Source organism: Thunnus thynnus, chromosome 7 (genome assembly GCF_963924715.1).
Source record: "Thunnus thynnus chromosome 7, fThuThy2.1, whole genome shotgun sequence".
NCBI classification, from domain to species: domain Eukaryota; kingdom Metazoa; phylum Chordata; class Actinopteri; order Scombriformes; family Scombridae; genus Thunnus; species Thunnus thynnus.
This window is the reverse complement of record NC_089523.1, coordinates 12393597-12406789: the sequence shown is the minus strand read 5'-3', so window position 1 is coordinate 12406789 and position 13193 is coordinate 12393597. Positions and strand designations below refer to the sequence as shown.

Below are 13193 nucleotides of genomic sequence, written 5' to 3'. Positions count from 1 at the left end.
CAGAGAAAGGAAGCTGTGTGAGAGAAGGGTCAAAGTAGCAAAACTGCTCTACAGATCCACATTTTTTCATCACAATAAATATCTGTCTTCTGTCTCTATGGTAGAACACAATATTGGCTCGACTTTTTGCCAGAAGGATTTTACATTTGCTTTTCTAGACTGCTGTTGTCAAAGGTCATCACCTGAATGTCTGAAAGAAAAAATCATTAAAGGAATAGATAGAGTTTGGTTGACATATGATTAGAGCCACAATGACTAGTCGATTCATCCATTGACAGAAAATGAATTGACAAGTATTTTGATAATCTATGAATCGTTTTGAGTCATTTTTTAAAGAAAAAATGCTCCAATTCTCTGGTTTCTTTAATTTTCTATGATAGTAAACTAAATATCTTTTGATTGTGGACTGTTGGTCAGATCTAATAAGACCTTATTGGTTGCAACTTGGGCTTTGGGAAACAGTGATCGTCATTTTTCACCATTTTCTGATATTTTAAAGACCAAACGACTAATAGATTAACTGAGTAAATAATCCTCAGATTAATTGAAATAATGTTTAGTTTAGCAACATAAATTCACCTCAATCAACATGTTTATTCCTACTGTCAACAATAAGATTCATTACTTGGGCCCTGTTCTTCAAATGTGGTTTAACTAATTCAGGATAACATGCTGTTATCAGGCTAAATTAATCCTGTTAATTCTCATCCAGATAATTTGTTTATTTGAAGGCAGTTTGAGGACTGATTTGTTAATCCTGGAAGGAGTTATCTTTAACAAAGGCAAAATGAGTAGAGAGTTGAAACCATCTTCAGCATTTATATTATTGGCTGAGTGCTGATCATGTGATTGCTGTTAGACGAGATAGGTCTGTTGGGAACTGTCCCAGCATGCACTGAGGCAATAGATTCATGGACATAAGTCTCATTTTATATGTGTTCCTATTGTTACCGCTGTTATTCTGTACTTCATTGTGCTAAACAGTGTTTCTACTGTTTCCACACTGTCATCACCAATGAACAAGCAGATATTACCAGTGAATGTGGTTAGACTGTGAGCGATGTTGCAATGAAAATGAAACCATATCAAAACATCTCAAAAATAAAAATGAAACCTCAAAAAGCAGTTTTAACTGCATAAACATGTTTCAGCAAAGTGAGTTCTGCAGTTCATCACTGAATAAGTCATCATTCAATAGGTTTTGGTGTTCACATGACAGATTCCCATTGAAATGTCATTAAATGCCATATACTCTGGCTCCATTGGTCTTTTAACAGTCAGAATCTTTTAGTCATCTTTTTGCTCAAAATATCTCAAACAACATTTGGATTGACTCATTTTTCATGAACAAACTTTCATTTAGTTGCTATATTTTATCATGTATAAGTATAAGTAACTCTTGATTATAATGATTAAATTGAGATATTTACACCGATAGATTATAGTGAATTATCAATAAGCTGCATGTTCTCATCTAAAATCACCATTAAATCAACATTCTGTCATTATAAATCTGAGAAAGTGAGACATTTGTATCTGAAAATGAGCTCATATTGGATTTGGGTTTAAGGACTCGTTGCCAGATTTGAAGAACTAAAAGAAATCCAGACTCATGTCAAATTGTCAACAGTCTAATCTGGATAACTAAGTTATCCACGCACAGAGAGTAGGGTCCTGGAAGAACTCACACGGTACATACACACACTGCCCAGCCATTCTGTGCGCGATCCACATTTTTAAAAGCTGTGAAAACATGGACTAGAGAGCAAAAGAGGACAGGCATGTGTCTCATAACTCAACCCACAGAAACAAGCAGTGAAAACCTGCTTGCACGGATTCTAATCTTTCAATCGGTACCACATTGAAGCCTGCAGATCAAATAGCAACTGAGCCATTATCCCAGGAATTTTGGCAAAAATCAGTGAAAAATATTGTCACCTGAGGAGAAGCAACATTTTCTCAATTTCTGCCTGGTTTGGTCACTGTTTGACTTTAAAAAATGAGAGATGGAAATCTGAGGATCGTGAGAGACTTTTAACACATTTATGTTTGTAAATGAAAATGTAAAACTAGACTTAAAGCTACATTTGTTATTAAAAATTGTTAGGAGGCATTTTTAGGTGACAAGAAAGGACTAAATTCAGTGTATGTTAAAAAAATAGAAGTTAAAGAGGCTTTAAAAGAGAGTGGTGGTGTCATTAGTCAACTCTGCCATAATGCATGTCCTGTGTGGATGACCTGTATCTGGATTATAAGGAACTAAAACTAAGAAGGACATAATGTCATTTCATGTGCTTCTCTGTGTCTCTCTCTTGCCTCTCCCTCTCAACTCACCCGGTCGAGGCAGATGGCCGCCCACCTAGATACTGGTTCTGCTTGAGGTTTCTTCCCATTAAAGGGGAGTTTTTCCTTGCCACTGCCGCCAAGGGCTTGCTCATGGGGGAATGTTGGGTCTCTGTAAATTAAAGAGTACGGTCTAGACCTGACCTATGTGAAAAGTGCCCTGAGTTAACTTCTGTTGTGATTTAAATTAAATTGACTTGACTTAATTTGATTAAAACCCCAAAAGCTGATTTGTTGCAGTGCATGCCACATAACCATGAATGGTGTAGATGCTTCCAAGTTTTCCCGTATGGCTACCACCTGTGGGCATTAAACCAGCTGGAAACACATCATACATGTTCTGCTGACAGACCTGTAAGCACATCACTTCGATGTGTGAGTCTTGTGTTTTGTGTATCGTGTAAGTCTTATCCTGAAGTAATAATGATAAAATTTCATTTTCCCATGAAAGTGTTTTTTTTTTTGTTGTTTTTTTTTTTTTTAAACATGTGCAGGTTGAACAAATTGTGTAACAAATGTGTAGTCATTCTCTAGGACTCTATGTATTCATGATGATTCATCAGGGAAATAAATTGGCTCCATTGTCTGTTATCACCATAAAATCATATAGCCCGTGTTTTCACTTTGAGATAAATACTGTGAATTGTTTCCCTGGCACCACAGGAAGAATTTTGCATTGCAATAAAAGACTGATTCATGACTGATTGCATGAAAAGCAAAGAGTTAAAAGAAGTTCAGTAGAGTCCGCTGGGAATGTTGCATTTATGGTATTACCCTCATTTTCTCACTTTAAACCAAGCGGCAACCCCCAGGGCTGGAAAATAAAGCCGATGCGGAAGTGCCAAAAACAGTTCCTGCAGTTCCTTGAATGGCCACTTGAGGCTGGCTTCAGAAGCGAGTCAATCCCCATAGACCCCCATGCTAATATGCCCAATTTTACAGCAGAAATAAACATGTTTACAGCCTGGTAAAAAAAAGCGGTTTTGTCTTTGTAGCTAATTTCCCCTTTCATGACAACTGTATGTGGGGTGAATTTTTTTATAATTTGCCCATTTAAATGTTATGAGGACACGGCTACTTTGACTGGCGCGGCTACCTGCTAGGTGGCTTCTTTCAGCAACCAGGCTTCATTCAGTCTGCCTCAGCGCCACCTCTTTTCCCATTTTGGATTAGTGAGGCAAAGTCAGGCACTGCCAAGATGGTGACGGCCGGAGCCGCCCACTTTGAGCTTCAAAACTGCTCTTCAGAAACCAATGGGTGACGTCACGGTGGCTACGTCCATATTTTTTACAGTCTATGCTTAAAACACAGTAAACACAGATAAAATGCAGCCAATCATCTACATCAAAGATGGTCCTTCTGTCAAGATGACATGAATATTTTTGTGACATTCTGCTAATCTAATAGGATCTATTAACTGTTAGTGAGGGGGATTTACTGTTACAAAATACAGTATTTTGTTCATTTTAGTTTGTTTTTGTGGAATTATTTTGTTCCTCCACCAGTGTTTTAGAGCATCAAACCACTGAACAAAACTGATCATTTTGTTCAGGGTCTCTATTCAGCTGTAACTATTTAAACTCTGCTTTGTTAAAGCAAAGATTGAGATAAGTGGAAACACTTCTTCCTTTATTTGTCAACAAACGTGTTTATCAGATCCTCAACCTGAAAAGGCTCCATCTCCAGGGACAAGCAGTGTTTTTTTGGAGAATAATATCTGCATCAGACATTTCTTTAAACATCTTAAAAACTTTTGCAGTGCCAAAGCAGAAAGTAGTGTGACATTAAAGTGCAGAGACAAGTTTTATTGAGGAGGTCAGGGCGGATTTACAAAGTATTTGATTTGAGCCAAATTCTTGATTTTGACATAGGAGAATGGGGTTTACATTTCATCTCAACTGTCAACGTTGCACGTTAACCAAGTAGTTTTACATGTTGAAAGCCACCTTAAAATGTGCATGAGTAATGACATACTTTGTTGTTTAAGTGTGAGTCATTGAAATGCCTTTACACCAAGGGATTATATGATACCAAGCGTTTAGATGTGTCGACCATGCTTCCTTTCTACTGACTCAGCAGTCCGGGCATGAGCTGCTGAGTAATGTGTCTGTTTGGGACTCATCATAGTCTGTCAGCATCACCCAGGAGTCGTGTATCCTGTGGAAACCGTATAGGATAACGAGGTAGTTCAAGTAAGAAAGAACATTTTGTCGTTCACACACAGACAGAGAGAGTCTGGAGGGGTGAAGTTATCTAGGTGAAAGGGGAGGATGGTCTTTGAGTCTAAACTTTGCAGAAAAGACACTATACTGTATGTGTGTGTATAGTTCTATAAATTGTGCTGGGATGCATCTGGCCTGCTGTTATAGAACATATTTTATGATTTAGATATAAAACGTTTATAAGCATGAAACATTTTGAGTCATATGTGCATGTGATGAAAATCCTTACATATCTTTCTTTGCACTGTGGTTACTGGATCTCTTCCAGAGAGCTGGGAAGCCATGTTTCATACAGGCCTGAATGCTTTAAATTACTTTTACTGTGTTGCAGGGGGGATTCACTCATGCCACAAAAATGTGCAGAATACCAAAGATATGGGCTTTTGGGGAGAGGTTTGTCTCTTGTCTCTTACATTTTGATTTGACAGTTTCTCCCCGCCCTCATCCACCTGAGGTTATTCGAGCTGCATGATATACGACTTTCGGGACAATCATACATTTACGTGAGTGTTGCTACGGAAAACACATTTAAGTCGTAAAGCTGTCCACAAGGATCCCTATGGATGTCATTTGTGCTGATCTCTGCATTTTTGGCTTGTACAACCTCCCTTGCATAAGAGTTTAAGGTGTAAAAGTTTATGTTGGGAACCAGAAGTTATGTCCAGACTGAAATATATCAACAACTAAAGAATATATTGATATTAAATTTTGTACCGACATGTACAAAGTCACGATGCACAAAGAAGATGAATCCTAAGGTTGACATTTGTGGTTTTAAGTGAAATATAACAGCTATTGGATGGATTGCGATGAAATTGAGTAAAGACATTCATGTCCCTCTCCGAAGGAACTGCAGTAACTTTGGTGATGATCCTTTAACCTTTCATCTAGCATCCAATACTACAGTACAAATACCTGCAACACTAACTAGCCTCAGCTGTACTTCCTGTTTAGTGCTAATTAGCAAATATTAGCCAACACGCTAAACTAAGATAGTGAACATGGTAAACATTATACCTGCTAAACATCATCATATTGCAAGCATTGCCATTGTGAGCATGTTAGCATACTGACATTAGCATTTAGCACAAAGCACCACTGCCTAACTCATCAGGTATGTGTGCTTGCATGTCTGTGATTGGCCAACACAGCACCTTGCTGCATGACGTCGCGTTGTGGCAAAGGTTGACGTTGCCTCGCTGCGGTGTTTTGCCGAGCCCTCTGCGTTGACACTCCCGCTGCGTCAACACTGCTGCCATTCAAATGAGTGAGAAGGCTGACAGAGCTAATGTCTGAATGCCGTTTTGATTTAAGTAATAGTAGTGGTCTGTGTTTTCTTCAGTCTCTTATGTTTCATCTGCTTATTTCAGTTTAAAGATATCTTGATTCACTTGGGGCCCTCTCTTACTGACGTTTGGGGCAACAATGTCTTTGCTTTTGTGTAAATTTCATTAAAATGATTTACACATTATTCAGATTTCAAAAAGCTGGCTTAGATGCATTGTTTCCAGTGTTGGCAGTAATACCTTCAGTTCATGGTTTTGTCATTGCTGTGGGTTTCAATGCTTTTGTTACCACTATGTCTAAAGCGAAGACAAATCATTTGAAAAGCATTTTTCCCATGACTCAGCCTGTTCAGTGTGCTTTGTGGGCTTTACGGAAGTATCTTGCACTGATATTGTAATATGGCAATGACATAGAAAGAAATCCAATAGCTTTATGAAAATTTGTTTTTCGTTTTGTTTTGTTTTTTTGTAACCCACCTTGAGATTATAATGTGACACTTCATAAACTCATACACCCAAAAGAAAGTCCACATGTCCCGTCCTCTGCCTCTTCACACAATGTTAACAATAGTTTGCCAGTATGCAGATTCTGTTTTTTCCTTCTTGGAAAAATGTCTGAGGAGCCTAAAAATGTTGCCTTTGTGTGCAAAAGAACTAAAGGTCATTACAGGATATTTTACTGAGATTTGTAAGTCATGATGGTGGGTTGGGTGTGTGCTGGAATGAGGGTATAAAGGTCAGATACTACACACACACACACACACACACACAAACACACACAAATAAGGTGGTTTCATGCTAAGGAAATTTTAAAAAAAAGTATATTTAATCAGTAACAAAAAGAGTATACAGTAGGTTGTCTCACACATGCTGCCTATGATGTGTGTGTGTGTGTGTGTGTGCCTGAGGGTACAGTATAAGGGCTGAGTGTACTCGACCAGGTAAGCTCTATAAATCCTCCTCAGTGTGCTCCTGTGCAGACTTTCGTCTCCTCCTGCCTTTTAACATTCCTCTGAACAGTCCTGTAAATGCTACAACCTCAGCTTTTCTGTTATTAGCAGCTCTCTCTTTCTGCACATGCACTATATCTGTCTTTTTATGATGATTTGTGTTGTAACCATAGAGAAGGGTGTGTGTGTGTGTGTGATGTTATACAGTATAATCTATGAGTAAAGGTAAGAGAAGGAGGCATAACAAGAGCATCTGATCCATCTCCTGAATATTTATGTGCACCCGTCCTCTGCCTTTGCACATACTGAACAGTCAGTCCTTTCTCTTTATCAGTCTGTTAGAACATTAAGCCTGCAGAGCACATAACCTGTGGTTAAGGTGATTTACAGCTGTGTGAAACCATTTATTCAGGTTCTTGCTGTGAGATTTAATTGAATGTGACAAAAATGCACTGCTTATACTGTAGTTCAGATAAATAAACCATTTCCAATTACTAGCTGTTTGACATATGAACCAGATGTTTATGATGAATGCTGTAATTTAGTTTCAAGGTGTCGAAGGAATGACAATTCTGATATTTATATTAACATTTTTTATGCAGTATTGATTTAGTTGACATGAATAATTATGAGTAATTTCACAGTACAGGGAGTACTGGAGAAATTACCTTCCTCTTGGTGTTGGTTTCACAATAATGTTGTTCATTATGGTATTGCTTGAGTTCTTACCTTTTAAAGGGGACAAATTATGCTTTTTGTGATTTTCTGTTATTTTTATACTGTTCAGTTTAAAATTTGAGGTGAATGTATGTAAAAATGTTCCCTGCCCCTGAACTGAGGGGCTGCTTAAAGGTTCAATATAAGATAAATAAGGATTTTTTAGAACTGTAAATCATGCAAAGATATACTAGTAGAGTAACAGAATATAAATATAGGCCTAGACCTGGAAATATGCATGATACATGACCTTTGAGACTATTTCCCTTCTCCATGCAACTTAAAAGTAGGCAATGTTGTGCTAGAAATCTCTACTCAATTCTTTTGGGTTCAAGACAGCTTTCCTTGTCTTTGCTGTGTTCATATTTTAGTATTGCTTAAATGGGATTTGTCCTTCCTCCATTCATTCCTTCCACCATCAAATGTCGATCTATTCTTCCATCTTTCTGCCCATGTTACACTGTCTTTCTTTCTTCACCCTCGGGGTTCCCATCTGTCCTGCAGACACTGTAAATTCAATAAAAGATTATTAGAGTAAACCCCCAAACATCAACACCACTTATAATTTGCCCCATTGTTGAAACCCTGCGGCATCTGTGGAATCATCCTTTATTTTATACTACTTGCTTAATTAGCTCTAAAATCTTTCTGTGGTTAAACGTCACACTTGCAATATCCCTTGTTGTCCGGCTTTTGGTTCATTGTAGGACACAAAAGCCATTCTTTGAAATCTTGAAATGTCACCAATAATGAACCTACCATCTGAAAACAAGGGTCTTTGTTCAGTGATGTGAATCATTTAAAGATGTTTCATACGTGAGTCAAAGGCTGTTGGGTAATGCCGTGGGTTTTGTTGGGCTGCTTGCTGATTTACAAATGCCTTTATGCCCAGTAATGTGCCTGCACTGACTTTCCTTTTTCCTGTATCAGCATGAATGAAGGAATATTGACAACAAATGGAGAAAGTATTATTCCAAAACACAGATGATGTATCATAATTAGAAAGTATTTTCAGAGAAATATTTGTGCACATATTCATGATGTTGAGCCAGACCACAGTCAGTCAGTTTTTTCATTCAGAGAAAGGTGACTATGAGCACGTGCTTTTTTCAGGAACACGTGACTTTACACCAAGTTAAAACATTTGCAAAGCTTTAGTTTCTGGTGGTGTGAAAAGTGTTTATTTTTATAGCTGGAGTATGGTATTTGAACCAGCTACTGTCCTGTTATAACACACTCATAAGCATTGTTATGGTGGCTCTGCCATCTTGATTTTTACATTTATCAGCAAGTACAAGTTGGTAATTGTAATATGTCCGAAACAGATTGGCACAACAGTATGGTTTGACATGTGTTTGTATTTGGATGGCACACAAAGGTTTCCCTTGTCAAGTTAATTCACTTAAGTTCAATGAAGTTTCATTGCCATGACATTATGGTCAAAAAAGCATGAAGTCAATAATACATTTGAAAAATAATGATATACAGTCCTTGGAAGGAAGTAGCTACTGATAACAATTATATAAAGTTGGAATTACACAAGATCAGAGACACAAGTATGGAAAATTCAGTGTATTTTATTATGTTAAGACTGCAACTAACAATTAATCTCATCATCTGATGATTAATTTCTTAGTTAATTGATTAAACATTCAGGAAGGACTGGAATTTTTTTTGTGTAAATTTCCAAAATTTCCTTTCTAATGTCTTATTTATGAGAAAACAGACACCATCTCTGTCCATTTCTCTCTCTCTACAGGTAACCACATGCTGTTGCGAGTGTTGCCTTCAGTCTACCTGAGACAACCAGATACCATCCACCGTCACCTAGGCAACCTGACTGCGATGATGTCGCAGCTTGAGTCTCCAGAGCAACAACACCTGATCAGACTTGTTCAAATGGTTGCTGAGCAACATCCACTTGTGAGTGTTTGTGCAGTTTTATGTCAGGAATAAAGCATATAGAGCTTTGGATAAAGTTACTTCAACATCTGCCGACTGTGTTATTTTTCATAACTGCATGGGCCAACGTGGATCATCCCATTTATAGCACTGTCAGTGTAAATATTGTGTTGTCATATGATGCAGCATCACACCCAGTAAATGAAAATGTTACAAGGACCCGTAGATTAGCTGACAGCTGAAATAAGCAGCCTTCTAGCTATATTATCAAGTATTATTTAAAACAGTAATTAAGTAGTTACTGTATATCTGAACGGTGGGGTTATCTGAAAATAATGCACTATCCCACACAATCAGAAATTAGTTTCTGTGGCAATGGCGTAAATGTACGGTATTTTTGACTTGGCTTTGCCTCACAGTGCAGTATGTGTGTGGCCTTTTTGTAACATTTTTTCCCATGAGTCAAGCTTAATCAAACTTTTTACCATTCAACGATGCTATATCCAGTAATGAGCTCGTATCGAAATGCAGGGAAAAAACACTGGAATGTAGTTAAAAGTGAGGAAATGGAGCAGTGCATGTGGACTACACATATCTCAGTAGGAATTCCCTTAATCCTGCATATTTTGGAGCAGGGCTGCTGATGCTCAACTTGAGGGGAAAGTACCACATACCAGCAAACAAAGCACATGTTGGTTAAACATGAATACTCTCACGTCCTGGAGAAACAGAACCCGCCATCTGGAGTTATTCTAATCTCCAACCCCCCACACAGACACACTAAATATTTCTACTGTGATTGTAGATGCATTCATCACAGCAATGTCCAACTAATCTGCTAACTGTTGTTCACATACTGTAAGTGACGCATTTTTGGAAAGATTAAAAATGACAAACTGGAACGAGTCAAAGAACAGATGATGTTTGATATTAACATGATTAATCAGAGCAACTGACTCATAAAGAAGCAGCAGGAGGTTCAGCAATGGCGGGCATTGTTAGTCTGATCCAAGTCCAGTGCAGTCCAGTGTGACCAGTCCAGATAATGAGGAGAAACTGTTCATTCAAAGAGTTTGTCCAGACAGTCCTACAGTCAGACTTTTGTTTATTATTAGTCACCGTACTGATCAACTCGCTCCAAGGTCACTCTTCTCACCTCCAGCCCTCATTAAAATCACATCAGCCCTCTGTTTGTGCCCAAACAGTGACAGAAATGCTGTTATAATTAAAAATAATTATAAATAAAGCTTTATTTTTATCTTCCGTGCAGATGTTGAGCCCTCAGGTGCCTGCGTTGGTTAGTTACCTTGGAGACCAATCCCTGACTGAGGCCCTGCTGGGTGCACTCGTGGACGTGTCACAAGCCAGCCCTTCATCACTGGTCAGCTTTCTGCCAGCGCTGAGGATTGTGGGACAACAATGCCCTGCTCTCCTGGGTCATGTGGCCAAAATCCATGGTGCTGTGGGCATCATCAGTGAGGTACAAACACACACAAATGAACATGGTTACTTTACACTCTTTTGCAGCGCTGAATTGCACTTGATACAGAAAGTGGACATGTAGACGTTTCAGTAACACTTCAGATTTACTAGGCGGCATGTTTGCATACAAAGTCAGTGGATAGACAGGAATGAATGCAAAGAGACATAAGTTCATTCTAGCGAATTGACACATTTGTGCAGGTCAAAAATGGTTTGACTTAAAGGAAAACTTGCAATTAGTCCCATGCGCCAATTAAGGAGCATAAAGAGATAAAGGGAAAAAGAGAAAGGCTGGGGAAATAAGTGGAGTTCCTTGAAATCAGTCCAACTCTTAGCTTCAGAGTTGACACACAAAAGTACACACAGTTTGTGCACGTTGTTGGCTATCTATAAATGTATGTTGTCGGTGTATTGTCTGTTTGTAGAAATTAAACACGAACTGCAAAAACCTGCCAGTGGTTAAATTCATGCAAAAATGGCAAAGTAAAACATTTTAATCTACTTCTAAGTCTGTCTGGCAGTGGGGATCCACACACACATGCGCTAAAACAGACAGGAGTGATTATTTTAATGAGTAGGGAGGAAGGCTGCACTCTCACATGACTTGTTCTCTGTTGTCCTGCCAAGTATAAAACAAACACTCAAACACCGGACAGGCCAGGCGGATCCGGAGGTTTTGACTGCTGTCTAACACAGCAGTGTTCATTGGGAGCGTCTGTCTAAAACAAATACGTGCTGACTCCTCTGAGGGCTCTGTGAAGTGAGAAACTGTTGTCCCGGTTGAAGGAGAGAAAAAAAATTTGTGAAGGAAGAGTTAAGGAACTGTAACACACTTAAGGGGGACATTAACTTCAGGAAAGTATTTTGTTCTACATAAGGTGAGAAAAGGAAAATCAGGTGTTTTACAGAGAAAAATATGTTCTTCAAATAAGGAACAATCTCTGAAAAACTGAACTGCATCATGTGTGACAGAACGTCCTACCTGGTATTGTATACAAGTATTTACTGGCACTAGTTTGATGCAGTAAAAGAATTTGTTTCTCAATATTCTACATGTTGTGGAACAATTCAAATCTATCAACCTTCAAATAATCCAAATAAGGCTAAAAATGTCCCATGAGCCTCTTTTTGGCCAAACCTTGGGTTAAACAGTCGGCCGCCCTGCGGACTTGGCCGCTCATTCTCCCCTAATGGCACCTTGTTTGAAGTAAAAAGTGGTGTTTCAGTCATTATTTGACTGTGATTGGAGCCCTCTGTTAATACACTTCAGCTGCTGATTGCAGGTTAATAAGCCCAGCAACTGGAGCAGACTGCAAGGTCACATTACTGCTGACTGACGGGCAAGAGAAGGAGGGAGTGATGTAGTCTGAAACACACATGCATGCAGTGGAAGGTCAGTCATTAAGTCTTGTCTTATCAGCTGCCTGGCTCTTTTTGAGAAGAAGAAAAAACTGAGTTGAGCTACATCCATTTTTAGCCTTGCTAGCAGCATGGCTCTAATGCCAGGTTCAGACTATATAACATAGCCCGACCCGACAGATGTAGGGCGTCAGGACCAAAAATGAGCATTGATTATTTTATTCAGTGTAATGCATCATAGTGGAAAACAACCAATGCTGCATCTGGGACGCCTCGTGATGTTGTTGTTGCTGCTCATGCTACTAGATGGAACTGTGACACAGAGGTAAAGTTTGTGGTGCTATGGCAACCAGCCAGCCAGTATCATACACACTGCTTTGGACGCCATTGTTTGTTTACATTCTCGTTCCTTAAAGAATTAGAAAATGGCTTTCCATGGCACCTCCAACTGATTACATCATGCAAGTCATGAAAGACAGCAAGCTATTATTGGCCAGGTACCAAGGTGAAGTCTGTCATATCTCTTGGCCAAGTTATGGCAAGAATTTATGACTCTATAATCACCTAATTTGACACAGTCAGGCAAAAATATTGTGTAGTCTGAACCTGGCATTAGAGTGGCAATGGTTGACTGGTCGACCCACCACTTTGGTCCAGACTGACATATAATTATTGGATAGATTGCCATGACATTGGGAACAGATATCCATATTTCCCAGATGATGTGATTTTGGTAATGTCCTGACTTTTCCTCTTGTGCCACCACAAATTTGATGTTTGCGGTTTTAAGTGAAAGTCTGAACATTCATTGGATGGACTGACATGAAATTTGGTACAGACATCAATTTTCTCCTAACGATAAATCGTACTGCTCACTGAGCTGCTAGTGTGGCTGTAGTTTCAAGTTTCAAGTTTAATTTGTCACATACACA

General features: G+C 38.8%; 1 protein-coding gene across 1 annotated transcript in view; it reads left to right on the top strand.

Annotated features, from left to right (window-relative positions):
- Positions 1-13193, top strand: part of veph1 (ventricular zone expressed PH domain-containing 1) — a 96046-nt gene that overhangs the window by 33587 nt on the left and 49266 nt on the right. The window contains exons 5-6 of the mRNA XM_067594415.1: positions 9278-9441; positions 10691-10900. Of these exons, the coding sequence (XP_067450516.1) occupies positions 9278-9441; positions 10691-10900 (374 nt within the window). The remainder of the gene's footprint in view (positions 1-9277; positions 9442-10690; positions 10901-13193) is intronic.